We start from the raw sequence: 27,920 nt of genomic DNA, 5'->3' as shown, positions 1-27,920 counted from the left end.
AATTACACCTCTCCCTTACTTCGGTAGGGCCAATTAAAAGGAAAGCGGGGAAGAGAGATTTTCGACTTGATAATTAAAGTGTCTGACAGCTTAAACATGAGCATCGTGTTAGTGCTGCATGGAGAGAGATGAGGGCAAAATGCCAGCATTAGCTCTTTTGCATCATGCGCACAATTCTGCTCATTTTAGAGCTGAGAATGAAACGTGAAAGGACGACAGGTACAAACTGATGAGGACGCGTCGAATGACTGAAGAAAAGTTAAATCCAGTTAGGCTCTGTGTGATCCTCAATTCACAAAGACGGTCTACGTTATGTTAAGGTCAAGGACGCAGTTAACGTGCTTTTTTTTCCCCTCTGCCTGTCTGTCACTCCGTCTCAAAGTTCTCATCAGGTATCCTTCAGGAGAATGGGGGGGACGCGGGGGATTTTAAAGAGAAAAGGAAAGTGCCTGAAATGAATGGATAAATGGATGGTGTGTGCGTTGGACGTTTTGTTTAATTAACATGTATTATTCCACGGCAGAACAGCAGGGGTGTGTAGGAGTGTGTGGGCTACAGAAAGGAGAGAGAGAGAGAGAGAGAGAGAGAGAGAGAATGGTCTGTGTGTCCTGGTACAGTGGACTGACCGTCTTCAACTGTATCCCAATTGGGCAGCGATGTTGTACGACTTTGTGCATCTACACTTGAAGGACGTGCCACTTAAATCTAAAGATGCAGCACAGCATTTAATTCGCTGCATTAATAAGTATGTCAGCAGAACGTCTTTACAAGGATAGTAAGATTTTTCCTTCATTAAAAGTGCTTAAAGATGTAAAAACACAATAGAATTAAGTGCTGAAGGAAGTAGCAGAGATCATTGCTGCCCCTGGAGAGTATTCACAGCTAGTACCGTTAGCTTCCGCGGCGAATAGATAACACAACTCCTGGCACGCAACATGCAAATCAAGCAACCGATTTTCACACTAATGTGTTTAACTAGTTTAAAGAAGATATACAGAGGATATTAGACAGTTGTACAAATATATGAAGTTTATCTTTATGTAGTGAACATATTCACGAGTGAGCGACGCGAACATATTTTCAACACGACAAGATAAAGCACCACCGTGTAATGTTCTTTATATTATATGGACACATCCGCACAAAAAAATACGCAAGTTAATCAAAAGGATTTTAATTTTGAACCAGTTCGCCATTTTGACAACGCGCGTTTGGTCAGCGGGAAAACACTGGGAGTGACATCATCAGAGTGAAATATCGGGAATTACTATACATACAGGACACTTTTTCGATGGAACTTCTAGCGGGTTTCATTCATTTGGCTTGATAGCATGCAATATTGTTAGCCATATCGCTTAATCTACGTGTATTACGTCACTCTACCCAATGGAGAATGAGCATTGAATATGATTTACGATATTGCATGGTTGTCAAGACAACATGACGTCACACATCGGAGACGTAAAACTTCCATGCTAGCGAACGACTGTGACAATCTGTAAACAAACATGGCTGCCAGGTTTGCTTCGTTAAATACGAAGATTTTGAGAGAATTCTGAAAGAGAAAGACACGTTGACCACCTGAAAGGAATGTGTATGTATAATAATAATAATCACTTTTTCATGGTCTGTCCGATATATTCCATTCAGCTACTCATCTTCGACTTGTTCAATATCATGCGAGCTGAATGGAATATGATATACCATGAAAAAAAGCCAGCCAAGATTATTGAAATGTGTCACTCAGATCTGCGATGTATTTCGTATGAAAAATGTGAGTTTTTCAACATTAGATGATAAACTTTACATCTTCAAGCCAACGTGTGATTTTCTTTTTATTATATCGGCAGATTGACAAACAAAAAGTACAACCCCGATTCCAAAAAAGTTGGGACAAAGTACAAATTGTAAATAAAAACGGAATGCAATAATTTACAAATCTCAAAAACTGATATTGTATTCACAATAGAACATAGACAACATATCAAACGTCGAAAGTGAGACATTTTGAAATTTCATGCCAAATATTGGCTCATTTGAAATTTCATGACAGCAACACATCTCAAAAAAGTTGGGACAGGGGCAATAAGAGGCTGGAAAAGTTAAAAGGTACAAAAAAGGAACAGCTGGAGGACCAAATTGCAACTCATTAGGTCAATTGGCAATAGGTCATTAACATGACTGGGTATAAAAAGAGCATCTTGGAGTGGCAGAGGCTCTCAGAAGTAAAGATGGGAAGAGGATCACCAATCCCCCTAATTCTGCGCCGACAAATAGTGGAGCAATATCAGAAAGGAGTTCGACAGTGTAAAATTGCAAAGAGTTTGAACATATCATCATCTACAGTGCATAATATCATCAAAAGATCCAGAGAATCTGGAAGAATCTCTGTGCGTAAGGGTCAAGGCCCGAAAACCATACCGGGTGCCTGTGATCTTCGGGCCCTTAGATGGCACTGCATCGCATACAGGCATGCTTCTGTATTGGAAATCACAAAATGGGCTCAGGAATATTTCCAGAGAACATTATCTGTGAACACAATTCACCGTGCCATCCGCCGTTGCCAGCTAAAACTCTATAGTTCAAAGAAGAAGCCGTATCTAAACATGATCCAGAAGCGCAGACGTCTTCTCTGGGCCAAGGCTCATTTAAAATGGACTGTGGCAAAGTGGAAAACTGTTCTGTGGTCAGACGAATCAAAATTTGAAGTTCTTTATGGAAATCAGGGACGCCGTGTCATTCGGACTAAAGAGGAGAAGGACGACCCAAGTTATCAGCGCTCAGTTCAGAAGCCTGCATTTCTGATGGTATGGGGTTGCATTAGTGCGTGTGGCATGGGCAGCTTACACATCTGGAAAGACATCATCAATGCTGAAAGGTATATCCAGGTTCTAGAGCAACATATGCTCCCATCCAGACGACGTCTCTTTCAGGGAAGACCTTGCATTTTCCAACATGACAATGCCAAACTACATACTGCATCAATTACAGCATCATGGCTGCGTAGAAGAAGGGTCCGGGTACTGAACTGGCCAGCCTGCAGTCCAGATCTTTCACCCATAGAAAACATTTGGCGCGTCATAAAATGGAAGATACGACAAAAAAGACCTAAGACAGTTGAGCAACTAGAATCCTACATTAGACAAGAATGGGTTAACATTCCTATCCCTAAACTTGAGCAACTTGTCTCCTCAGTCCCCAGACGTTTACAGACTGTTGTAAAGAGAAAAGGGGATGTCTCACAGTGGTAAACATGGCCTTGTCCCAACTTTTTTGAGATGTGTTGTTGTCATGAAATTTAAAATCACCTAATTTTTCTCTTTAAATGATACATTTTCTCAGTTTAAACATTTGATATGTCATCTATGTTCTATTCTGAATAAAATATGGAATTTTGAAACTTCCACATCATTGCATTCCGTTTTTATTTACAATTTGTACTTTGTCCCAACTTTTTTGGAATCGGGGCTGTACCCAAATTTATCAAAACAATTCATCGATTTCCTCACGAGGGTCATATAGAGATTCATGTCACGGTTTTGGTTCTCCATGTCCCGGATGGAGCTCGTATAAAAAATATAAAGTGGTGTATTTCCCAGTAAAACACTCGTGTCCATATAATATACTGGGATACGGTAGTGAATGTAGTCGACTAATAGAGTTAGCGCACACTGCTAATCTGTGCCTACAAAACCAAATACAGTGTTTTCCCCAGAAAAAATTAAAGCCCTAAATTCTGGTATGATAATACACAAACAATTGAGCGCCAACGGCACGAAGCGAAACTAAGGGGGTCCGAGAGCATGCCCCCCCCCGGAAAATTTTTTGAAAATAGATGCTCTCGGGTCTCTGAGAGGTTTTAGATCCATGATTATAGGACAGATTTTACCAGTGTTTCAGTGATTTCTGACCTAAACAGTATTAATGTATACACATTTTGAAATTTCACCCTAAAGTTCAACATGCAAGTTAAACTGTTTTGTTACAGATTACTGAGGTATACGATAGATTGAAAATCTACGGGGTTCCCTTAATTATCTATGATCAAGTCGTGTTGTAACAAAAACGTGCATGAAAATATGAACAGTGGTTTGCTCCATCTTATACAATCCACTGAAGAGACTCGATCATCATGACCTCCTGTTGATCACAAAGGGATCTGAACCGAAGACCTGCCGCCTTAAAATAAGTTGCTGTATTACTGTAACTGTAATGGTTTAGAATGTTTCCGATGCAATTACCGTAATATACGTATAACTAAGATCCACTGAAACGAAAAGTAAGGCAACTGCATATTATAAAGTTTAAATTTTGGCACTTTATTAAATGGACTAGATTAAGATTAAACCATATTTAAAGGAAAAGAAAACTTAATTCATACATTTAAGTTTGCAGAAAGATTCTGTACTTATAAACACATTCATGAAGAGAATTTGTTAATAAGTGTCAAATGTAGCATCATTTCGAATAATAACGATAAGCGTATTTGGCAGCGTGATGTCACTGCGAGCCTTTAACAAAAGAATAATCCGGAGCCGCCTTTTGTTAAACGGATCCCAGTGACATCACGCTGCCAAAAATGCGTATGATTATTATTTGAAATTATGCTATATTTGACACATTTGGACAACTTCACTTCGTAACAGTGTTTATAAGCGCATAATCTTTCTGCAAACCCAAACTAACGAATTAAGTTTTCTACTCCTTTAAAGCAGATTAATTCTCCTCGGCTTTTGCTCGGCCCAATGTTGGGCGGCCCTCTCACAGTCCATCTCGCGGTCATCCATGCTGATGTGGATCAAATTGTCCAGCGAGTGCGTTTTGCGCCAGTCGCCGTGATCAAAATTGACGATGTTTTCGTTGTCGTGACAGTTGTCTGGTTTTGTGCGCCATCACTCACGTGGGTTTGTTGACATTTAGTCAACCAATCTTTGATCGAAGCCATAATGATAATAGACCAGGTCAAACTTTTCTGATTAAAATCAGTTGGCTTTATCCGTCTGGTAGGGGACGACATCGGCAGCCAGTGAGATCGCTTATAATGAATTGGAAAATTCCAGGATGTCTGACGTTTTCTTTCGATATTTTTATTGGACGGTTTGAACACATGATCTTGACGTAGCCAACAGATTCCAGTTTGTTTACAGCATACCACGCGGACATATTACTTTGACAGAATCAACACAAACATTGGGGAAAAAAGACGGCTTGTTTAACGCAAATATCAATCAGTATGTAAATGGATCTGTTATTTGCTCTCCTACGTATCTAGTTACTTGCGGGTAGGAAATTTAACGTATCGGTATAAATCTAAGCGTATCGGATTTTAACTAAAGAGACTAAGCGTATCAGCAGGCAGAGCAAGCGTATCGGGCCCGATACGCTAAAACGCTTTGGGGAAAACCATGCAATGTTCACCCTTTTCCCACTTTATTAAAATAGAATTTATTTAAAACGCATTTTAAAGACAAACTATATACTGGAGTAAATCTTATGCTAAAAGGCAAGTACCCTTTCTCACCTGAGCTAAAACTTCCGGATGGACAGTACATACCCATATGTGACAACGTTAGCGCTCGCTCCATGTCCACAAGACACAAACTCACAAGTGACAAGAGTGATGTACTGCTCACTAGTGTGACACAGGGTTAGTAAGGCTAGCGTTACTTAACAGTAAAACAACAATCATTTGAAAAAAGCAGGAGCTACAGAAAGCGTTCATTTCACAAGTCCTCACAAATAAACATTAATTGACACAGTAATCCATTAGGGTGGCCAGACGTCCGTCTTTAGGCCGGACCGTCCGTCTTTTCAATGTCTTGTCCGGCGTCTGGCGCAGCATCAAGCCGGACGCACATTTGTCCTCCTTTTAGAGACGATGAGCGGAATTATATAATATCGACTTGCCAGACTGGAAGAGCAGAGTTCTAGAATAACGTTTTGTAGGGAAACTGCAGATCTGTGCTGCACACTAGTAACCTACAATAGAGAGTCTATGGCTCGATGTTTTTTGGCATGCAATGCGAACTCCGCACCGCGAGGCGTTGCGTTCTAGAACGCGTTGCGCTCTATCCTTTGATGATCTTCCTGGCGCGTGCCTAGTGCCCTGCCCCCCTGGCCCTGGCTGGGACTTGGAAACACGAGTCTGTCCGGTAGACCAGCTGCTCACAACTTAACTTGTTAGGATATGGATGACAGTGCAAATGCACATCTACTATATCTACCTTAAGTTTAATTTCAGTGGTTTGTTACTCCACAATGTTTTTAATAAATACAAATATGGTGTTCTAGCCAATTAAGAGCTAATACATGAATTATAATAAATACTATGAATGCTTTAAAACGTTTTATAATGTTGCTGGTTATGTTGCCTATTTGTTCTTTGAGAATCTACAAATGTTGTGCTTTTTGGTACTCAGCACCTTAACCTCCTAAGGCCCAAGCTGTTTTTTTACATGCATTTTTTATTTCTCTTTGCTATTTGGGCTTATTAGAACCTGATTAGAATAAAAACTAAGCATCATCTTTTGATAAGATCTACTTTTAGAGAAAAAGTACGTTCACATATGTGGATTCTTGTTCCGAATTTCTAAAAAGTGCTGTCCACGCATGTGACCGCTAAGCCCTAGGAGGTTAAGTTTAATTTCAGTGGTTTGTTAACTCCACAATGTTTTTAATAAATATAAATACTGTGTGTTCTAGCCAATTAAGAGCTAATACATGAATTATAATAAATACTATGAATGCTTTGACCTTACTCTTTTTTTTTTTCCCCACAATCATAATCTTTAACCCTACAAAATTGCCATGTTGATTTCACCAAACTTGAGTGACTTGCATAAAAATAATCCATTCTCAATCTTGCCACTGGGGTTTACATAAAAATTTGAGGGCTATGAATCAGATGGGATTTGCCATTATTCACCCTAAAATTGATTAGAATGCAGGAAATTGCATCTAAGAAATACAAAATTTTCTGGGGGAGGGCCCCCAGACCCCCCATCCAAATAATGTCCTCCTTTTTGGTGTTATGGAAATGGTCACCCTATAATCTGTACAGCACTAAATTAATTCGCTAAGTTTGGGCGTTTTCATAATCCTCATTTGTTATTTCATATTGGCTAATGCTAGCTGTTTGGCTAACTTATACCCAGACTAGCCAAACATTGCTAGCAAGAAAATGCTAGCGGGGGGGGGGACAAAACACACTGAGGTGGGGTTTACATTAGACCGTATCAGTGGATCATCAAATTAACGTTTTTAAAACGATTAGTGTGCACACAGCAACACCAATACACGATTCGCATGCACACAGCAACACCAATACACGGATACGCTCGGCTCCGCAGGCATCCTGCGCTCCAAATCTCTCCGCCCTGAACAGCGAGTGCCCTCTGGAGGGTGCGCACTCCGGCCCTGTGCAGCTCACAGAGCGCGCGAGTGAAGTGCACGAGCAGTGATTTGGGACTGAGCCGCTGTGTGTGTGATCCCAGCGCATATCACTTACCACTTGCAAGTGGAAGGATGGCAAGCCTAAAGACAATCATAACTACACAATGGGCAGTATTTGCAGCAGTATTTGCAGTATTTTCATACTTTTATACTCTTTAATGAAAGGTGATACAAGGCGGAAGTCCGCGCCGTTTTTCAGCAGTCGCGTCACATGACCAACGCCAGCGAATCAGGAAGGTGGCTGTCACAGTGACGTTGTCCAATGATGACGCCAGCTAGAGCTCAGCACAGCGTATCCGCGTATTCTCAATGTTTACACAGCACCGGACCAGACACGATCTGGATTGAATACGTGGACCCTGGCGGATTCCCGTTTCCCGGTGTTTCCAGGCGTTTTAATGTAAACGGACAGTGCATCCGCGAAGAAAACGAGACAGATACGGTCTAATGTAAACTTGGCCTGAATTTCACCACAAAAACCTGCAGAAAAACATATACAAATGATATTTAACTGGAATCTAGAGTACGCTGATAGACAATAGTTACACATTTTAAGTTTAAAACGAACACAGTTAGCTTCCTGTGAGCTCACACTTACGATTAGCTCCACGTCCGCAGGACCTAATCATAACGTGACCAACAAAGGTAGATATTACTTAAATAACACATTTAATATGCCATCATTCTTTGTCTAAAATGTGCCTGAGGGTTTTAAGATTACTATTAAATCAGTTCATAGAATTTAAATATTTTCTAGCGCAGCACCTACTTTGTCTTTCTATTTATAATTCTCAACTTTACTAAAAGAAAAAAAAAAAAAAAAGGTGCGTTAACACACCCCGGAGATTTCTAATGCTCTGGTTGACGTGTGAACGTGCTGAGCTGGAAATTTACTTCACGTGTACGATTCCCACATGCTGTGCAGGAGAAAGAAAAACAATGGGGAATGTCATTGCTTTCAAACAGGACAACACGTGCAGACACGAGTAGACAGGACCGCCCTTTCAACACTGCTGCTCCATAAGATGCCTGCAGACTTTTTTTTTTTATTTACTCCTCTCTTTTCTTTCTCGCTCACTAACTCATCCGCACACACACCTCTCAAGATGCTGTGAGATTATCAAACCCACTTGCATCTAAAATTGGGCTAACTTTACCACCTTCAAATGAAACCGCATGTGTTGTGTGTTCTGAAGAACCCGTATTAGTTCACAGGACGATGTTTTTCATCCCGTTCTCGCCCCCTGACCAAGTTCCATGGTTATAATTGGTTCCATATCTGGCGCAGTGGGTCGTGTCATACCCTCACAGCTATAACGTCCATGGTTTGAACTCGAGTTCCTCTCTGTGTGGATCTTCACAAGTTCTCCCCGTGTCTGTTCTCTCCAATTTGGTCATTTCCCACCCAGACATCTGAGACATGCGCAGCACATCTCCCGACACAAAAGTGTGTCCACAAAAAGAGTATATGATAATATATATATATATATATATATATATATATATATATATATATATATATATATATTAGTGCTGTCAAAAATGTCGCGTTATTAACACGTTAACTTGACTCAATTTTAACGGCGATAATTTTATCGCGAGATTAACGCTCTGTGACATGATGCCACGCCCTGCACAGCCAGAGTCCTCTGCCCTCCCCCGAAGAGCCACGGTGCTCGGCTTAGGTTTCGTTTTCCCATCGGTGGCTCCAGCCCCACTTTGCAGTGGCTGTGACAAGACGTGTTATGCTCTGCAATAAAAAAAAAACACTGGTACAACCAGTGTTCGAACTATGCCGATATTTTCGGGGGGTCCCTTTATTCCCTTGGGGGGGTGCTTGTGCTTGTCTCAGAGCGCGGATCTCCATCGCGCGCTCACTTCGGATATGCAAATGCTTCCCGTTACACACGATTGCTATGTCAATAAACATCATTTTGCCAATATTTTAGGCTACGTTCACACTGCAGGCTGAAGTGACTCAAATCCGATCTTTTCGCCCATATGTGACCTGTATCCGATCTTTTATTGACAATATGAACGACACCGATCCGATTTTTTCAAATCCGACCCAGGCCGTTTGGATATGTGGTCCTAATTCCGATCCCTATCCGCTCTTTTCATATGCGACTTCAGTCTGAACCGCCAGGTCGCATTCATCCGACTTACACGTCATCAACAAGCCACGAACGTCACTATTCTGCGCTGAAGTAGGCGGCGGGTCTCTCAAAAAAAGTTACAACAACATGGTGCATAATCACGGGTGCAGATAGAGGGGGGGGGGGGGGGGGGACTCGTCCCACCCAGATTTAAATTCACCTCGTTCGGTCCCCCCCACTTATAGGGAGGAAAAAACGTCTATGCTGTCTTTCTTTGTATAAGGCAAACCTCACGGAAAAATCAAAAGACTAATTACCATTCGGTTTATTGAGGTGCACAGCAGTGTATACATAGTTGCAACAACTCACATAAAACAAAGACTGATATTCGGTTGGTTGAGCTGCGCAGACTGCACAGGTTGCAAGCTCGAGCTTGGTTGCTATGGTTACTAACAACAAGTTTAACAGGCATATCGGGGTTGGGGTTGGTTTGCTGGCAGCTTTGTCCCCCCCAGTTCAAAAAACGTATCTGCGCCCCTGCGCATGACATCAATGCGAGGGACGCTTCGGGCTGTGAAGGTTCTGAATCTTCTCAATGGAAGGACGCAGAGGTTAGGGAGCCGATTTCCATTTGGGGGGGATACAGCTATTCAAGCTAGATTGGATGGGTCATACCGCAACCGGGCGGTTTTACTTCCGTAAACACCGGCCATGCTCACTGCGTGTGACGTCGTCGTATCCTGCAATGCGCATGCGGAACACTTTTAGGTCGCTTTTCGTTCATACTGAGGATCACATACAAGTCGCATATATTTGTTAATGTGAACGACCTCACAAAAAAATCGGATTTCACAAAAAAAATCGGAATTGAGCATTAAGCCTTGCAGTGTGAACGTAGCATTAGAGACCCCCCCAACATTTCCCAAATCATGTTTTCAAGGGATCTCATGTCTGTTTCAGGGGATCTCGGATCCCCCGAGTACCCCCGTAGTTCGAACGGTGAGCAAGCCCATTCACTTTTTTATGCTGATAAGAGAATTACAATGGTTTTTCATGTGACAAAAACGTGCGATTAAATTGCGATTAATCGCGAGTTAACTATGACAGTCGCGACATTAATCGCGATTAAATATTTTAATCGCTTGACAGCACTTATATATATATATATATATATATATATATACATACATACACACACACACACACACACACACGAGTCATCCTCCCCTCACATGTTACAGGCACCTATTCCCCTCTTATGATTCAGGAAATGACCCCAGACCTGGTAATATTTCCCTTTATCATTCAACCTTGCCATCATCAATTCAGAGGAGGCGTTATCCGTCATCAGCTTAACCCAGTCAGTAAATTCTGGTCGATTCCGACTCTTCCAGTGATGAAGAATGATTCTAGCTGTAGTGATGAAGCCTGTCGGTGCTAAGCCGAATTCTGCTTTTGATATTCCTGGTGGTGACCTTGACCTGTCTCCCAATAGGCAGAGTTGGGGGGGATTCTGGTAGAGCTTTTCCAAGCCATTCACCCAGTTTTCCTATAACCTCCTTCCAGAAAGGAAAAACCAAAGAGCACTCCCACAGCGAGTGTAAGAAGGTCCCTGCCTGTGCATTACACTTCCAACACAGGTTGTTCTGTATCAAGCCCATTCTATGGAGCCTTACTGGCGTATAATAATACCCGTGAATGATTTTATAATGTGTGAATTTGCCTCGGACGTCCCTGATGGACCACCCTGTGTTTGCTATTATGTTTTCCCATACATCTTCCTCAATGTCACAATTTAGATCTCTTTGCCCAATTAGTCTTAAATTATCATATTTCCCCACACTGGGCATCCGCAACCATATTATAGAAAACTGAGGCAGAGTGAGCAGAACTAGGCAACTCAAAATAGAATCAGATCACATTTTCCCCTTCGCCTGGTTTAATGCCTGAGGTTCGAACACTACTACTTAACTGGAGGTACCGCCAAAAGTCCCCTTTCTCTTTCCAGCTGAAATGTGTACTGGTTTCTTGAAATGACAAACACCCCATCTTTATGCAAGTCTCCAATCTTGTTCAGGTTCCCCTCCAGCCAGGACTTCCACAGGAAAGGTTTCCTGTCCATTTTTATAGATTCCAGACAGAGGCATAATCTGGTCTGTATTGGGATATCCTGAGCATCTTGTGTAACTTTGTCCATACGCTTCTGGAATGGTGCAGGATTGGATTGCTCTCACCACCAGTCAAATTACCTGCAGCATTTTGTGATAAGGTTTCAATTGGTTTGAATGGGAATGTGATTTCCTTTTCTATGTGTGTCCATCCAAGGTGTGAGCCACAGCTGGCCCAATGTTTGGCTAACTTAACCATTTCAAATGCTATGTTATAAAGTTCCACAGTGGGTAAGGCTAAGCCTCCTTTCCTTCTTGGTTCATAAAGCTTTTGCATGATGGTTCTAGGTTTCTTTCCATTCCATAGATCAGGGGTCACCAAACTTTTTTTCTCTGGGGGCCACATTGTCATCCCTGACTGTGATGGGGGGCCAGGGTCGGCTCAGCTATATCACATAGAATTGGATGACCCAGACAAATATGACCACCAGCAGGCCTCATTGTGTAGTAGAGATTACGAGCCTGGCACAGCCATCCCCACTACTATATCCACACTACTATATCCACACTACTATATCAACACTACTGTATCCCCACTTGATTCCTGGCACATATTCGTTTATCTTTACTAGTGGTTTGCAAAAGTAGCAATCGAGTCTTCACGCCATGTTCTAATTTGAAGTACCACAGATATTCCATTTATTTATTTTCTAATAAAAATAACATCAAAGCTGTCAAGGTAAGAAACATCTGCCTAGTTGAAGTGATTGACACTGGCAAAGGTGAGTGGAAAATTATAAATTGTAGGTAGGCCTGTTGATATCATTAATAATATTAATAATAACTGTGTGTAGCACTTAATAAAGGTCAAATAAATAGGCCTAGAAAATAAATACATTTTAAAAAAGTGAAATTATAATAAGCAATAGATCACAGCAGTTGTGCTGTGTCCTGCACGTCATTGCTCTCATCCATGGCCAAAGCAAAAAACTCGAATTCTGACGCTCTCTCATTCAGCTGGTCATACACGTTGTCCCCCAAATCTTCAGTTCGCCTGGTCATAGTAGGTGCGGAGAGACTCACCGCGTTGAGCGCATCCTTCTTGTCGGGACACACCTCCTCAGCCACAGCAAGCATGCATACTTTAACAAAGTTCCCATCAGTAAACGGCCTTCCATGGGTAGCTAGTAGGTGAGCTACCTTATAGCGAGCTCGGACAGCAGCCTGGTTGATCTGGGTTTGGCGAAGGAATACATTCTGTTGTGCAGCCAGTCCGCATTTCATCCTCCGAATCCTGTCTTCTCTTGTTTGCCCTCGCAAACTAGCATACTCTTTGTGGCGGGTTTCGTAGTGACGACGCAGATTATATTCTTTGAAAACCGACACACTTTCTTTACATACAAGACAAACTGCACGGTCCTTACACTGAACGAAAAAATAATCGGTGGTCCACTGTTCTTTAAAAACTCTGCACTCTGTCAGCTTTTCGCTTACCGCTAGCCACTTTGCTGTCCTGAATACTGACAGTTCTCTGCGCGTGCGCTGCCTGTCACTGCTTGATCGCGAGCATATGACGAAAATTCGGAAAATGTGAATCGTTCATTTTATAACTGAATATCAATTTTAATTGATAAAATCAACAAAATAAAAGATGCAGACATGTTATTATTTGCCAAAAAGCAATTTAAAAAAAAATAGGCCATGACCGCTTTTGGGGATTGCCTCATAGGGCCGGTTCAAGTGGTGGGGGGCAGAGGGGCTGGGGGGCCGGTCAAAGGGGGGTGGCGGGCCGGAGTCGGCCCGCGGGCCGTAGTTTGATGACCCCTGCCATAGATAGTCCTTAATTATCTGATTATACTGCTTAAAGATCCCAGCAGGAACCGTCACAAACTTGGGGGCGACTACCATTTTAATCGTATTGATTTTTCCCATAAGTGTAAGATTTATTGATTTCCATCTGTCGAGGTCATTCTTTATTTTCTGAAGCAACGGAGTCATATGAAATTGTATAATATTACTCATGTCAGCAGTCAGTCTTGTACAGAGATACTTCATCCCTGATGATATCCATTTGAATCGGAGTGTACTCACCGCTGCTGGATGGCATCCCCTAGACATTGACCGGCATAACCTCTGACTTGTGCTAATTGTTTTTATAGCCAGAAATTTGTGAAAATTTTTCTTCAATTGTGTCTAGAAGAATAGGAGCTGATGAATTTGGGTCTGCAGAAAGCCAAAGGATGTCATCCGCATATAGAAACAGTTTATGTTCTCTACCTCCTGCCTTCACTCCTGTAATTCCTGCCTCCGCCCGTATTGCGATTGCCAGAGGTTCAAGGAATAAAATAAACAATAAAAGGTGATAACGGATCTCCTTGCTTCGTTCCCCGTGAGAGCTGAAAGAAGGGGGGGGACATTTGTCCATTGGTGAGGACTGATGCTCTTGGTGTTGTAGAGATCAGTTTAACCCAGTTGACAAATCCCGACCCGAAACCAAAAGCTTCCAAGACGTGTATTAAAAAAAAAAAAAAAAAAAACACCACTCAACCCTCTCAAATGCCTTCTCCGCATCAAGGGAGAAGGCTGCTACGGGCGTGTCTTCTTGACGGCTCTTCCACACAAGGTGGAGCAACCGTCTGAGATTGTCTGAAGATGGCCTCCCCTTCACAAATCCTACCTGGTCTTCATGAATAATGTCTAGTAAAATATTCTCTAGCCTCATTGCCAGGACTTTAGTGAGCACTTTACAATCCACATGAACTAAACTAACTGGCTGAAAGCTACCTGGATCCAATGGGTCCTTATCTTTGTTGAGGATCAGTGATATCAAAGCCTCATTAAATGTATTCAGGAGTTGCCCCTGTGACAGTGACTCTGAGTAAACTGCAGTCAGAACAGGTGCCAGCATATCTGTGTGTTTTTTGTAATACTCCACCGGAAAGCCATCTAGTCCTGGAGACTTTCCAGGTTTCATGCATCAGACGGCTGCTTTAACTTCTGATTCTGAAATAGGAGCGTCCAGCTCCCCCACTTGATCTGAGGATATCTTGTTAATTTTTATTTTAGAAAAAAAAAAAATTCTTCAGCTTGTCCGTATCCAAATCCATCTCTGAAGTATAAAGTTTTGAAAACACTAGATTAATTTCCTTTATACTAGCGACCACTTCTTCCTTTACATTTTTAATACCAGGAATCACATAGCCAGCCTCTCTTTGCTTAAAGGATAAGGCAACTTTTGTACAAACTCACCACAAATAGATAGATAAATACCGTATATAAAGTAATCGATCATGGAATTTATAGAGAAAGAACAGACCGCATAGCAGTATCTTTTAACTTTTAATAATATGGGCTTGCGCTGAGCTCAGTGAAGATGCGTTCCGCCATATTGATCTACTGCGTGACGTCATGCGGCCCACCACTGAAAAGAACTCTTCAGTGCTTCATGGTAATAAGGTAAAAAACCAATACAATCGCTTCTTCAAAGTTTCACCAAATGGTTTTATTTATGCAACTTAAAGCTCATAATACTGTAGAACTTTGGTCGAGTAAAAACACGGAGCAAAAACACGGCTGAATCCTGAATGACTCCTATTTGGATTTGTCCTACCAAGCCTACTGCGCATGCGCGAAGCGGCTCGGCTCGGTTTTCCCTTTCGGGCGCTCTCGTTTTCTGTTAGAATTTGGTAAAGAAAAAAAAAAATGAGCGATTCCACGCTTATGGGTACTGAAATGGGGACATGAACTTATTTTTAAAAATTCACCTAAAACCATTTCTTTTTTTACCATCAGGTCACAAAACATGTAATCTTTAATGAATGATATGTTAAAAGATAACTTTAATTTTCTGAGATGTAATAAAAACATATTTATATGCCAAAGTCAGAACGTAACAGAAGTGTTGTGGACATATAGATTCTCAATTTTAACAATGTAGAATTACTTTTTGAAACATAGGAAGGTGATGTTTTAGCAAATATAATTAATAAACATGTGTAGTAGAATAAACATACGCATTCTTTCAATAAGATTAACATGGTATATAGCTAGATTGTAATTAATTTGTAACAGACGCGAGATGGACAATCGTAACAGAAGTAATGGAACAGACATCATTTTGGAACTCATAGGCTTGACTTTGGCATATAAATATGTTTTTATTACATCTCAGAAAATTAAAGTTATCTTTTAACATATCATTCATTAAAGATTACATGTTTGTGACCTGATGGTAAAAAAAGAAATGGTTTTAGGTGAATTTTTAAAAATAAGTTCATGTCCCCATTTCAGTACCCATAAGCGTGGAATCACTCAAATATTATTTACCAGCTTACCGGGTCCATGAACATAAATCTGACAGCTGACAAGGTCGGGATATAAACGAATCGAATACAAGCCACCCGCCGGGACTCCTAATCACAGTGATCTGCTTGTAAACACTGTTTTCATGGGCCCAGTGACGTCACAGATCAGAGGGAGGCGCATTAACGAAAGATTCTGATTGGTTTATAGTTGCTCACAATCTCAAAATGGCTGCCTCCTCCAACTTCGACTCCTCTGTGTCAGTTCATGATTTCAAAGTTAAAAATATTTTTTCGTGTTCGACATATAATGGAAATAATTAACGGAATTGATTACGTACATGTTTTTCTCCTATTACACACACTGTACAAAAGTTGCCTTATCCTTTAAGCTGTCTGGCCAACAGCTTGCCCGATTTTTCCCCACTCTCATAAAAGCTAGTTTTCAATCCGAACAGAGCGTATTCAGCCTTTTTGTTATCTCATTTACATCGAATTTCAGAGCACACACTTGTTTAAGTAATGACGCACTGTAACCCTTTGCTAACTGCTTTTCTTTCTCTTTTAGTTGAGATTCCAGTTTCTTCAACTTTTCAATGCTTTCCCTTTCCTTTTTACGAGAGTATGCTATAATCTTATCCCTTATAAAAAGCTTTTGATGCCTCCCACACTGTGCCAATTTTCTCTGTGGATCCAACATTAATTTCAAAGAAGCTTTTAAGGTCCTGTGACAGTAACCTATCAATATTGTTAGTTTTTCCTTTTTTTTTTTTTTTTTTAATCAGACATCTAATTTTTTAGGTTTGTTTACCTGACATGTTTCGACGTACGACTGTCGTCTTCCTCAGAGTGTCACCGGATGTTATTGGTGACGCATCTTTTATCAGCTGATGTTTCCGAAGGCGTGGCCTTCCTGTCTGGATTGACAGGTCGGTCACGCCTTCTACTGTCAGTTCGTCCCCTGCAAGATGGCACTCCAGGTATGGGAGAGCATGTATGCTCCCTCATCTCGGTTGATGGTCCTCGGGCTTCGCTTACGGATCTCTATGGCCTCCCTGATCCAGCGCTGATGTTTATTATCTTCTGTGCGGATGACTCTGGCATTCCCCCAGTCCATAATATGATTTTCCCTTTTGCAGTGATCTGTTATGGCTGACTTATAATTTTCCTGTTGTGCCTTTTCTTTTATTGTTCGGGTTTGTCTTGTAGCTGTCTCCTTTTCTCACTCTTTCTTATGTTCATTTTTTCTTGTGTTGACACTCCTTCCTGTCTCCCCAATGTAAGTTTTATTGCATAATTGGCATGGAATCTCATATATGGTGTTGCATCTGTTTTCCGGATGTATTCTGTCTTTGGGATGAACCGGGATCTGACGGAGTGTTGTGTGTGGTTTGACAGGTGTGTTAATGTTGCGTTTCCTCATTGCTCTTTGAATGCGTTCCGTTATTCCTCTGATGTACGATAATGTCACTACTCCCCTGTGTTCTTGTTTGTTGGTTTGTTTTTTCTCTTTCTTCTGTGTTTTATTGTTTTTGACCTGTTCCGCCCCTTTGGATATTGCCCATTGTGGATATTGACATGCCTTCAGTGTGTGTTGTATATGTTGTTCTTCCTGTTCTTTGTCCTGTGGATCTGTAATTATTGCTGCGCGTTCATGCAATGTTCTAACTACAGATATTTTGTGCATTATGGGGTGTTCGGAAGTCCAGTTTAAATATTGGTCGGCGTGTGTGGGTTTCCTGTGTACTTTTATTTTGATGTCCCCCTCTTCTGTGTGGTGTATTTTTAAGTCAAGAACCCGATTCCAACCAGAAACGCGGAAAAGATGATCAGGAAAGTGCGGATGACTCTGGTAAAAGAACGGATACGGTGCACAACTGGCAAACTCAATAATATCAACAGCGAACTACATAGGGAGATGGAAACTTTCAAACGCCGGTTTCCCCAAAACAAAGAAATGAAAATAGCAATACACGGACACTTGGCAGACATACATGAGCAGGAATTCACAGAGACAAAAACCCGACAAATCCGAAAACTGGACAAACTCATCGCACAGAAAAAAGAAGGCAGAACCGGAGCACGCACACATCAACGAAAAATGGATCCACAACATATCAAAGTACAAACTCTCACAAGCAGAACGCAGTATACTAGCAAAAGGACTCAACTACGCTGTCACACCGAACAACATACCACACGAGGAATTCATTCTGGCAACTGAATTAGCATGTGAGAAAATACAGGATCAGGGACAAAAAGCAGCACTAAGAAACGCAATAGCTGGTATATTGAAAACGGCCAAACCACCACCTAGCAACATCACCAAACAGGAAGCCAAAGCCATGAGAGCGTTAGCAAAAAATAAAGACATCACAATCCTCCCAGCAGATAAAGGCAGAACAGTAGTTATCATGGACACCGAAGAATATGAACACAAAATGATGGAATTACTCAGTGACAATGCCTTCGAGATATTAAGAAAAGACCCAACAGAAGACAAGAAAAAGAAACTTAAAGCATTACTCAAACCACTACTCGATGAAAATAAAATCGATAAACAGGCATATAATCATTTAGTACCCACAGCCAATGTCATCCCCAGGATTTACGGCACACCAAAGATACACAAACCAGGAACACCATTACGCCCCATAGTAGATAGCATTGGTTCAGTCACATACAACTTATCAAAAGCACTCACTGAAATAATTAAACCATTACTAGGACTCACAGACCAACACTGCAAAAACTCAAAACAACTGGCAGAAGAACTAAAAAACATAAAAATGCAACAAGACGAAGTTTTCATTTCACACGATGTCATATCTCTTTTCACCAGAACACCCACGGAAGCCACCATACAGGTAGTACAAGACAAATTAAAAACAGACAGGACGCTCAAGAAACGCACAAACCTCACCGTACAAGACATTACGCAACTCCTTCAATTCATCGCCACATCCACATACTTTCAGTTCAGGAATACAATTTACAGACAGAAGGAAGGTTTTGCCATGGGAGACCCACTATCAGCCATCATGTGCGGCTTTTTCATGGAAGACCTGGAGCAGAAAGCACTCACTACAATACCAGCGGAATACAGACCAACACTCTGGAAACGGTATGTGGACGACATATTGGAAAAAGTAAAGAGGGGACACACTCAACAACTTACCGACCATCTCAATACTATAGACAATACCGGCAATATAAAATTCACACATGAAGAGGAAACGGAGCAGTCAATAGCATTTTTGGACTTAAAAATACACCACACAGAAGAGGGGGACATCAAAATAAAAGTACACAGGAAACCCACACACACCGACCAATATTTAAACTGGACTTCCGAACACCCCATAATGCACAAAATATCCGTAGTTAGAACATTGCATGAACGCGCAGCAATAATTACAGATCCACAGGACAAAGAACAGGAAGAACAACATATACAACACGCACTGAAGGCATGTCAATATCCACAATGGGCAATATCCAAAGGGGAGGAACAGGTCAAAAACAATAAAACACAGAAGAAAGAGAAAAAACAAACCAACAAACAAGAACACAGGGGAGTAGTGACATTACCATACATCAGAGGAATAACGGAACGCATTCAAAAAGCAATGAGGAAACGCAACATTAACACACCTGTCAAACCACACACAACACTCCGTCAGATCCCGGTTCATCCCAAAGACAGAATACATCCGGAAAACAGATGCAACACCATATATGAGATTCCATGCCAATTATGCAATAAACCTTACATTGGGGAGACAGGAAGGAGTTTCAACACAAGAAAAAATGAACATAAGAAAGAGTGCGAAAAGGAGACAGCTACAAGACAAACCCGAACAATAAAAGAAAAGGCACAACAGGAAAATTATAAGTCAGCCATAACAGATCATTGCAAAAGGGAAAATCATATTATGGACTGGGGGAATGCCAGAGTCATCCGCACAGAAGATAATAAACATCAGCGCTGGATCAGGGAGGCCATAGAGATCCGTAAGCGAAGCCCGAGGACCATCAACCGAGATGAGGGAGCATACATGCTCTCCCATACCTGGAGTGCCATCTTGCAGGGGACGAACTGACAGTAGAAGGCGTGACCGACCTGTCAATCCAGACAGGAAGGCCACGCCTTCGGAAACATCAGCTGATAAAAGATGCGTCACCAATAACATCCGGTGACACTCTGAGGAAGACGACAGTCGTACGTCGAAACATGTCAGGTAAACAAACCTAAAAAATTTGATGTCTGATAAAAAAGAAAAAACTAACAATATTCAATACAAGACATAATCGAAAGAGTAACCTATCAAATACTGGATCTTGGTATAGAGATGTATCGAGTCTCCACCTATTTCTTTCAGTGGACTCCATTTCTGCCACTAGACAGAGTTCCACTGTTGCATGATCTGTGAGAGCGATAACACCAATCCTGCATCCCACAACAGATTCAATCATACTTTAAGAAATTAGAAAATAATCTAATTTTGAGTGGGATTTATGTTTATGAGAATAACGAGTGTACTCCTTTTCTCTCAGGTTAGTTAATCTCCATATGTCTACTGACCCGAAGTCTTTCATAAGTAAATGTATTGCCTGTCTGTCCTTCGGTATAATTTTACTCTAGGTTGTTCTATCTAGGACATTATCCTGGATTTAGTTGAAGTCTCCTCCTATTACTGTATGCTCATTGACAACACCCCCTAATAATTTATTCAATTTGTGAAAATAATGTGCATCCTCCACATTGGGGGCATACCGTATATATTCCATAGATTTAACTTCATTCATCTGTATCATGTCCATCCTCTACCTGCTACACCGAGCCCACTCGCATCTGGATAAGGGAAATGGCACAGTGAGGATCCTCTTCTTGGACTTCTCGAGTGCCTTTAACACCATCCAGCCCCTTTTGCTTCAGGACAAACTGAACAGGATGTGAGTGGACCCTTGCCTGGTCACCTGGATCTCCAGCTACCTCACTGACAGGCCGCAGTACGTCAGGCTGAAGGACATCACGTCTGACACTGTGATTAGCAGCACCGGAGCACCCCAGGGCACGGTGCTGGCCCCTCTTCACCCTGTACACCGCGGACTTCTGCTACAACTCGGAGCTGGGTCACATTCAGAAGTTTGCCGATGACATAGCAATCGCTGGGTGTATCAGTGACTACAGAGAGGAGGAGTATAGGAGCCTGGTGAGGGGCTTTGCTGTGTGGTGCAACAGGAACCGTCTGCAGCTCAACACCTCGAAGACCAAGGAGCTGGTCATTGACTTTGGGAGGTCCAGACCAAGGTCACGACCAGTTCTGATCGAGGGAGTCGAGGTGGAGGCTGTGGATTCCTACAAGTACCTCGGGCTGTGGCTGGACAGCAAGCTGGACTAGACTCGCAACACCAATCACTTATACAGGAAGGGACAGAGCAGGCTGTACTTCCTTAGGAGGCTGCGGTCCTTTAACATCTGCAGGAAACTCCTGTGGATGTTCTATCAGTCTGTGGTCGCCAGTGTCCTGTTTTACACCGTGGTGTGCTGGGAGGGCAGCACATCCAAGAAGGACACATCCAGGCTGGACAAACTGATCAGGCGGGCCAGCTCTGTGGTCGGCATGAAGCTGGACTCTCTGGTGACGGTGGCAGAGAAGAGGACTATAGACAAACTAAACTACTGAACATCATGGACGATGCCAGTCACCCTCTGCACACCGTCATCAGAAACCAGAGGAGCCTGTTCAGTGACAGAATGCTCCTTCCCAAGTGCAGGACGAACAGACTCAAAAACTCCTTTGTCCCTCATGCCCAAGACTGTAATGCACCAAAACTGCTACCTTACGCTTCTTACTATTGAAGGAGCTATGGAATATCTGCCCAACCCAAGCTCTCTCAAGTTTAACCCACCTCTGAGTCAACCAGGTGGGTCTCCTGGACAAATGCCACATCAGTCTGTTGAGATTTTAGAAAGCTTAAACATTTCCTCCTCTTTACTGGGTCTTTTATTCCGTTGATATTACAAGAAAGTATTCCTTACATACTTGGCCATTAACCATATTTTGTGTTTTATCTATAGGTGCCCCAACCGGTGGGAGACAAGCAAGTCTACAAAAATCATTCAAGTGTTTCTGTGCTGTCCAACTTAAACCCATAATAATTACCTTTCCTGCCCAGGCTCTTCAACATATTCTTAACTGATTCTCACAACAAAATGAACCAACTCTGAAACCGTAACAAAACATGAACAATAGAAAAAACCCTCCCCGTCACTCCCCACTTCTCACTCTTCGTTGAGAACCACCCTCGCTCCCTATTACTGGTCCATGTGGCGCTTCCAAGAAATGCCCCCTCAAAACCCATCTGCCAACATCCCATATTTTACACTCAGGGTTTCTGCAGGCTTGAACAAGTTCAATTTAAGACTTTTTAAGACCTTTTTAAGACCATAACAGGTTAAATTTAAGACTTATGCCGCACAAAAAAAAAATAAAGAAAATTGGGAGAGCCTGAATTACTTTCAAAATAACAAAATTTATTATCATTCACCAATTAACTCATTACATCCCTAGGGTGCGCTCTTGCATTCATGAGGAACTAAGTTGCAGTGGAGCCAAAGACATCCCGCAAATCACTTGAGGATGAGGCATTCGATTCCGTACGGTTTGTGTGTTGTAACGTTACAGTTTGCACGGAGTTAGCTGATACACCGTCTTGAGATGTGCTTGGACCTGACAACGGTGAACAAAATTGAGTGATGGCATGCGATTGTTGCAGACTTTTATGGGCAGCCTGGTGCTTCTCCGCTTTCGCGTGCGATTCCGGTGCCTTTACACCCAGGGTGCCGAGTTTGAGTGTTCTTTTGCACAATGTGCAGTACGCCTCAAATGGATTGTTTGGTACACGTTTTAAACCAGTCTACGAAATCACTGCGTTCAAGCCAGCAGTCGTTAAACTTGCATTTGCCCATTTTGCTACAAACCGTGATAATCTCCCTCGCTTCTTTTAGGCTCTACTGTCCAAATGCATGCGTGCCATGCCCTGTGCATCACCATGGCTACGTTCACACTGCAGGCTGAAGTGACTCAAATCCGATCTTTTCGCCCATATGTGACCTGTATCCGATCTTTTATTGACAATATGAATGACACAGATCCGATTTTTTCAAATCCGACCCAGGCCGTTTGGATATGTGGTCCTAATTCCGATTCCTATCCGCTCTTTTCATATGCGACTTCAGTCTGAACCGCCAGGTCGCATTCATCCGACTTACACGTCATCAACAAGCCACAAACGTCACTATTCTGCGCTGAAGTAGGCGGCGGGTCTCTCAAAAAAAGTTACAACAACATGGCGCATAATCACGGGCACAGATAGAGAGTGGGACTCGTCCCACCCAGATTTAAATTCACCTCGCTCGGTCCCCCCCACTTATAGGGAGGAAAAAACGTCTATGCTGTCTTTCTTTGCATAAGGCAAACCTCACGGAAAAATCAAAAGACTAATTACCATTCGGTTTACTGAGGTGCACGGCAGTGTATACATAGTTGCAACAACTCACATAAAACAAAACAAAGACTGATATTCGGTTGGTTGAGCTGCGCAGACTGCACAGGTTGCGAGCTCGAGCTTGGTTGCTATGGTAACCCACAACAAGTTTGACAGGCATATCGGGGTTGGGGTTGGTTTGCTGGCAGCTTTGTCCCCCCCAGTTTTTTGTCCCCCCCAGTTCAAAAAACGTATCTGCGCCCCTGCGCATGACATCAATGCGAGGGACGCTTCGGGCTGTGAAGGTTCTGAATCTTCTCAATGGAAGGACGCAGAGGTTAGGGAGCTGATTTCCATTTGGGGGGATACAGCTATTCAAGCTAGATTGGATGGGTCATACCGCAACCGGGCGGTTTTACTTCCGTAAACACTGGCCATGCTCACTGCGTGTGACGTCGTCGTATCCTGCAATGAGCATGCGGAACACTTTTAGGTCGCTTTTCGTTCATACTGAGGATCACATACAAGTCGCATATATTTGTTAATGTGAACGACCTCACAAAAAAATCGGATTTCACAAAAAAATCGGAATTGAGCATTAAGCCTTGCAGTGTGAACGTAGCGCATGCCAACCAAGCTAGACGCCGGATTCCACTGTGTCTCATTTGTAGTTTGCAGCGTAGCCTACTGATGCTAAGTAGGCCAAGCCTACGTATATGACTAATTATGAATATCACCAACGCATTTAACAAAAAAAAAAGCGAATGGGGTAAATGGACGTAAGGATTTAAGACTTCACAAAATTACATTTAAGACCTACAATGCAAAATATGCTACTATTTTAGACTTTTTAAGGCCTTAAATTAGGATTATCAAATTTTAGACTTTTTAAGACTCCGCAGAAACCCTGACACTACATGTTGGGATTTGCAGCACTCTGGTATCCCAGCTTTGGTCCTCTTAGGAGATAGGCAGTTGGAAAAAAAAAATGCTGTAGTTTTACAGCCCAAAAAAGAGAAAATAAATAGGCAAATAAATAATATGGAAAAGAAAAAGAAATAATTAAATAAAATGCCAGACAAGTGCTATGGAGGACTGCCTTTTTCGTGAGATACAATGTACTTTCAACCAAAATACCCCGCAGCCTCAAAAGAAAAAAACGCTCGGTCTACAACCCTGATTCCAAAAAAGTTGGGACAAAGTACAAATTGTAAATAAAAACGGAATGCAATAATTTACAAATCTCAAAAACTGATATTGTATTCACAATAGAAAACATATCAAATGTCCAAAGTGAGACATTTTGAAATTTCATGCCAAATACTGGCTCATTTGAAATTTCATGACAGCAACACATCTCAAAAAAGTTGGGACAGGGGCAATAAGAGGCTGGAAAAGTTAAAGGTACAAAAAAGGAACAGCTGGAGGACCAAATTGCAACTCATTAGGTCAATTGGCAATAGGTCATTAACATGACTGGGTATAAAAAGAGCATCTTGGAGTGGCAGCGGCTCTCAGAAGTAAAGATGGGAAGAGGATCACCAATCCCCCTAATTCTGCACCGACAAATAGTGGAGCAATATCAGAAAGGAGTTCGACAGTGTAAAATTGCAAAGAGTTTGAACATATCATCATCTACAGTGCATAACATCATCAAAAGATTCAGAGAATCTGGAAGAATCTCTGTGCGTAAGGGTCAAGGCCGGAAAACCATACCGGGTGCCCGTGATCTTCGGGCCCTTAGACGGCACTGCATCACATACAGGCATGCTTCTGTATTGGAAATCACAAAATGGGCTCAGGAATATTTCCAGAGAACATTATCTGTGAACACAATTCACCGTGCCATCCACCGTTGCCAGCTAAAACTCTATAGTTCAAAGAAGAAGCCGTATCTAAATATGATCCAGAAGCGCAGACGTCTTCTCTGGGCCAAGGCTCATGGCTGCGTAGAAGAAGGGTCCGGGTACTGAACTGGCCAGCCTGCAGTCCAGATCTTTCGCCCTTAGAAAACATTTGGCGCATCATAAAACGGAAGGTACGACAAAAAAGACCTAAGACAGTTGAGCAACTAGAATCCTACATTAGACAAGAATGGGTTAACATTCCTATCCCTAAACTTGAGCAACTTGTCTCCTCAGTCCCCAGACGTTTACAGACTGTTGTAAAGAGAAAAGGGGATGTCTCACAGTGGTAAACATGGCCTTGTCCCAACTTTTTTGAGATGTGGTGTTGTCATGAAATTTAAAATCACCTAATTTTTCTCTTTAAATGATACATTTTCTCAGTTTAAACATTTGATATGTCATCTATGTTCTATTCTGAATAAAATATGGAATTTTGAAACTTCCACATCATTGCATTCCGTTTTTATTTACAATTTGTACTTTGTCCCAACTTTTTTGGAATCGGGGTTGTAATAAAAAAAAGCTTTACTGTGGTAAGCCTCCAAGTCCAAGCTACCAGTCTATAGATAATCATTAGCCCCCATGTAATCATGTCCAGGAGGTGTCCATAGTTCAAACAAAAGTCCACTGCCTTGTTCACGTTAATAAGTGTCCATTACTTAAATCACTGGGTTGTATTTGGAACAACATATTTTGCCCACCTTACATTACCACGGTTAGATCACTCTGGCTCTGCTTCTTTCGTCATCAGCTCCATGGCTTTGCGATGGTCCTCAAAGCTCACCTTGCGTCCTTTCCATGAAAACCGCATCACTGCTGGGTAGGCCAGTGTGAAGCGCACATCCATCTCATGAAGCTTCTTCCTGACGTCGGAAAACTTCCGTCTCTTTTCCACCACCTCTCTGGTCATGTCAGGGAAGAACGAAATGTCACCTTGCTGCTTCATCTCTCTCCTCTCCCGGTATCTCTCCCTCGCCGCATTCAGCACTCGATCCTGCTCTAGATAGCTGTGGAATCGCATGATGATGAGTCTCGGTGGTTGGCCCTCGTTGGGCATCGGTGCCAAGGAGCGGTGAACTCGCTGGAGCTCGTCTTCAGCCAGGTGTATCCCCAATACCTCGGAGATGGTCCGTCTCACATATTTCCGCGGTACACCGGTCTCCAGTTTCTCCCTTATGCCAACCAAGCGCAGGTTGAGACATCTGTCTCTATTAGCAGCATCTTGCACAGCTCTCTGCAGGTCTTCATGTTGTTTGGCTCGTTCTTTTATTTCTTTAGACAGCCACGCATTCCCAGTCTCCAAGTCCATGATCCGCGAGTCAGCTTGGTCGAGCCTCTCATAGATAGCAGCGACATCGGTCTTCATCTTTGCCTGAGATGATTTAACTGATTGAACATCAGACTGCAGGCCTTTGAGAATATCGCTGACTCGAGCCATTTCCTACCGTACATGGCCTTTCGGAGAGTTGCTTGAAGCACCGTCATCGCGTCTGTCGCAGCGGTTGGCGTGTTAGCTGCGGTGCCGCTAGCCATATTAGCAAAGCTAACACCTTGTTTAGCGGAACTTGGTTTGGAGCCCGACGCCATCTCTGTGGTTTAATCACACGACTTTAAAAGTGGACCAAGTCGTTTGCACAGAACTTACCTGCGGTTTCACCCGGTTTTATTTCTCATGTAGCGAAGATTGCTGTTGAATTAGGACGAAGTTGGGTAATTTCTTGAGAGTAGTTTTCAGGCAGCCATCCCGGTCAGCGGTCACGCGTGACTCCGCCTGATATTTTTTGAGATAATACAGAAATAAACATCTATCACAATGACCAAATTTCAGAGGGAACTAAATTTCACCGATTTTATGAAAATCGAAAGGGCGTCTTGCTTTAAATTTCGTAACAAATATGGACATTTCGCACTGGTTGGCAGCTCCACAAAAAAAAGGAAAAAAAAAAAGAAAAACCACAAAAAGTTTTCTTCCTTGTTCTTCCAAGTTCTTATTTCTTTGTCATGGTTAAACCTCCACACCTTTCTTTCTATCTGTTACGTGCTCATCCTCTCTCCATTTTTCTCTAAAGACATGCAACACTGGGAGTGCAGGTGTGCATGTTGCTTTTTTCCTTTTGTATTTTCCCCTCGAGGAGCCCTGGGGCTTTGCAGGTGGATCATATGCTTGTCCAGCAACAAACAAAAGCAAAATGCATCCCTGCTTGCTGCCCATTGTGTCACACACAATGCACACGTGTCCATAAAATGTGGACATAGCAGACAGACCTTCATTACTTCCTGTTTGTTCAGTCCACACAAACAAATTAACAAACACATTATCAAAAGCCTATACACCTCCATCGATTTACACCAGCACCAACACACCACCTGGAATTGTGGAAATGTAGTATTACTCACCTCGAGCAGACGACAGCAGGGTACCTGAGAGAAGGAGAGAGAGAGAGAGAGAGAGAGAGAGAGAGAGAGAGAGAGGGAGAGGGACAGACAGAGGGGAAGAGAGAGGGAGGGAGAGAAAAGGAGAGAAGAGAGAGACAGACAAGGAGGGAAAGAGAGAGACAGACA

The 27,920-nt window shown here is 42.3% G+C and overlaps 1 protein-coding gene across 2 annotated transcripts in view; it reads right to left on the bottom strand.

The window, feature by feature from the left end:
* cdh4 (cadherin 4, type 1, R-cadherin (retinal)) overlaps positions 1 to 27,920 on the bottom strand; it is a 574,783-nt gene that overhangs the window by 280,094 nt on the left and 266,769 nt on the right. For both annotated transcript variants that reach the window (XM_060910366.1, XM_060910367.1), the window contains exon 3: positions 27,756 to 27,779. In XM_060910366.1, the coding sequence (XP_060766349.1) occupies positions 27,756 to 27,779 (24 nt within the window). The remainder of the gene's footprint in view (positions 1 to 27,755; positions 27,780 to 27,920) is intronic.

The sequence above is a fragment of the Neoarius graeffei genome, chromosome 26, assembly GCF_027579695.1.
Source record: "Neoarius graeffei isolate fNeoGra1 chromosome 26, fNeoGra1.pri, whole genome shotgun sequence".
NCBI classification, from domain to species: Eukaryota; Metazoa; Chordata; class Actinopteri; order Siluriformes; family Ariidae; genus Neoarius; species Neoarius graeffei.
This window is presented reverse-complemented; position numbering and strand designations above follow the sequence as displayed.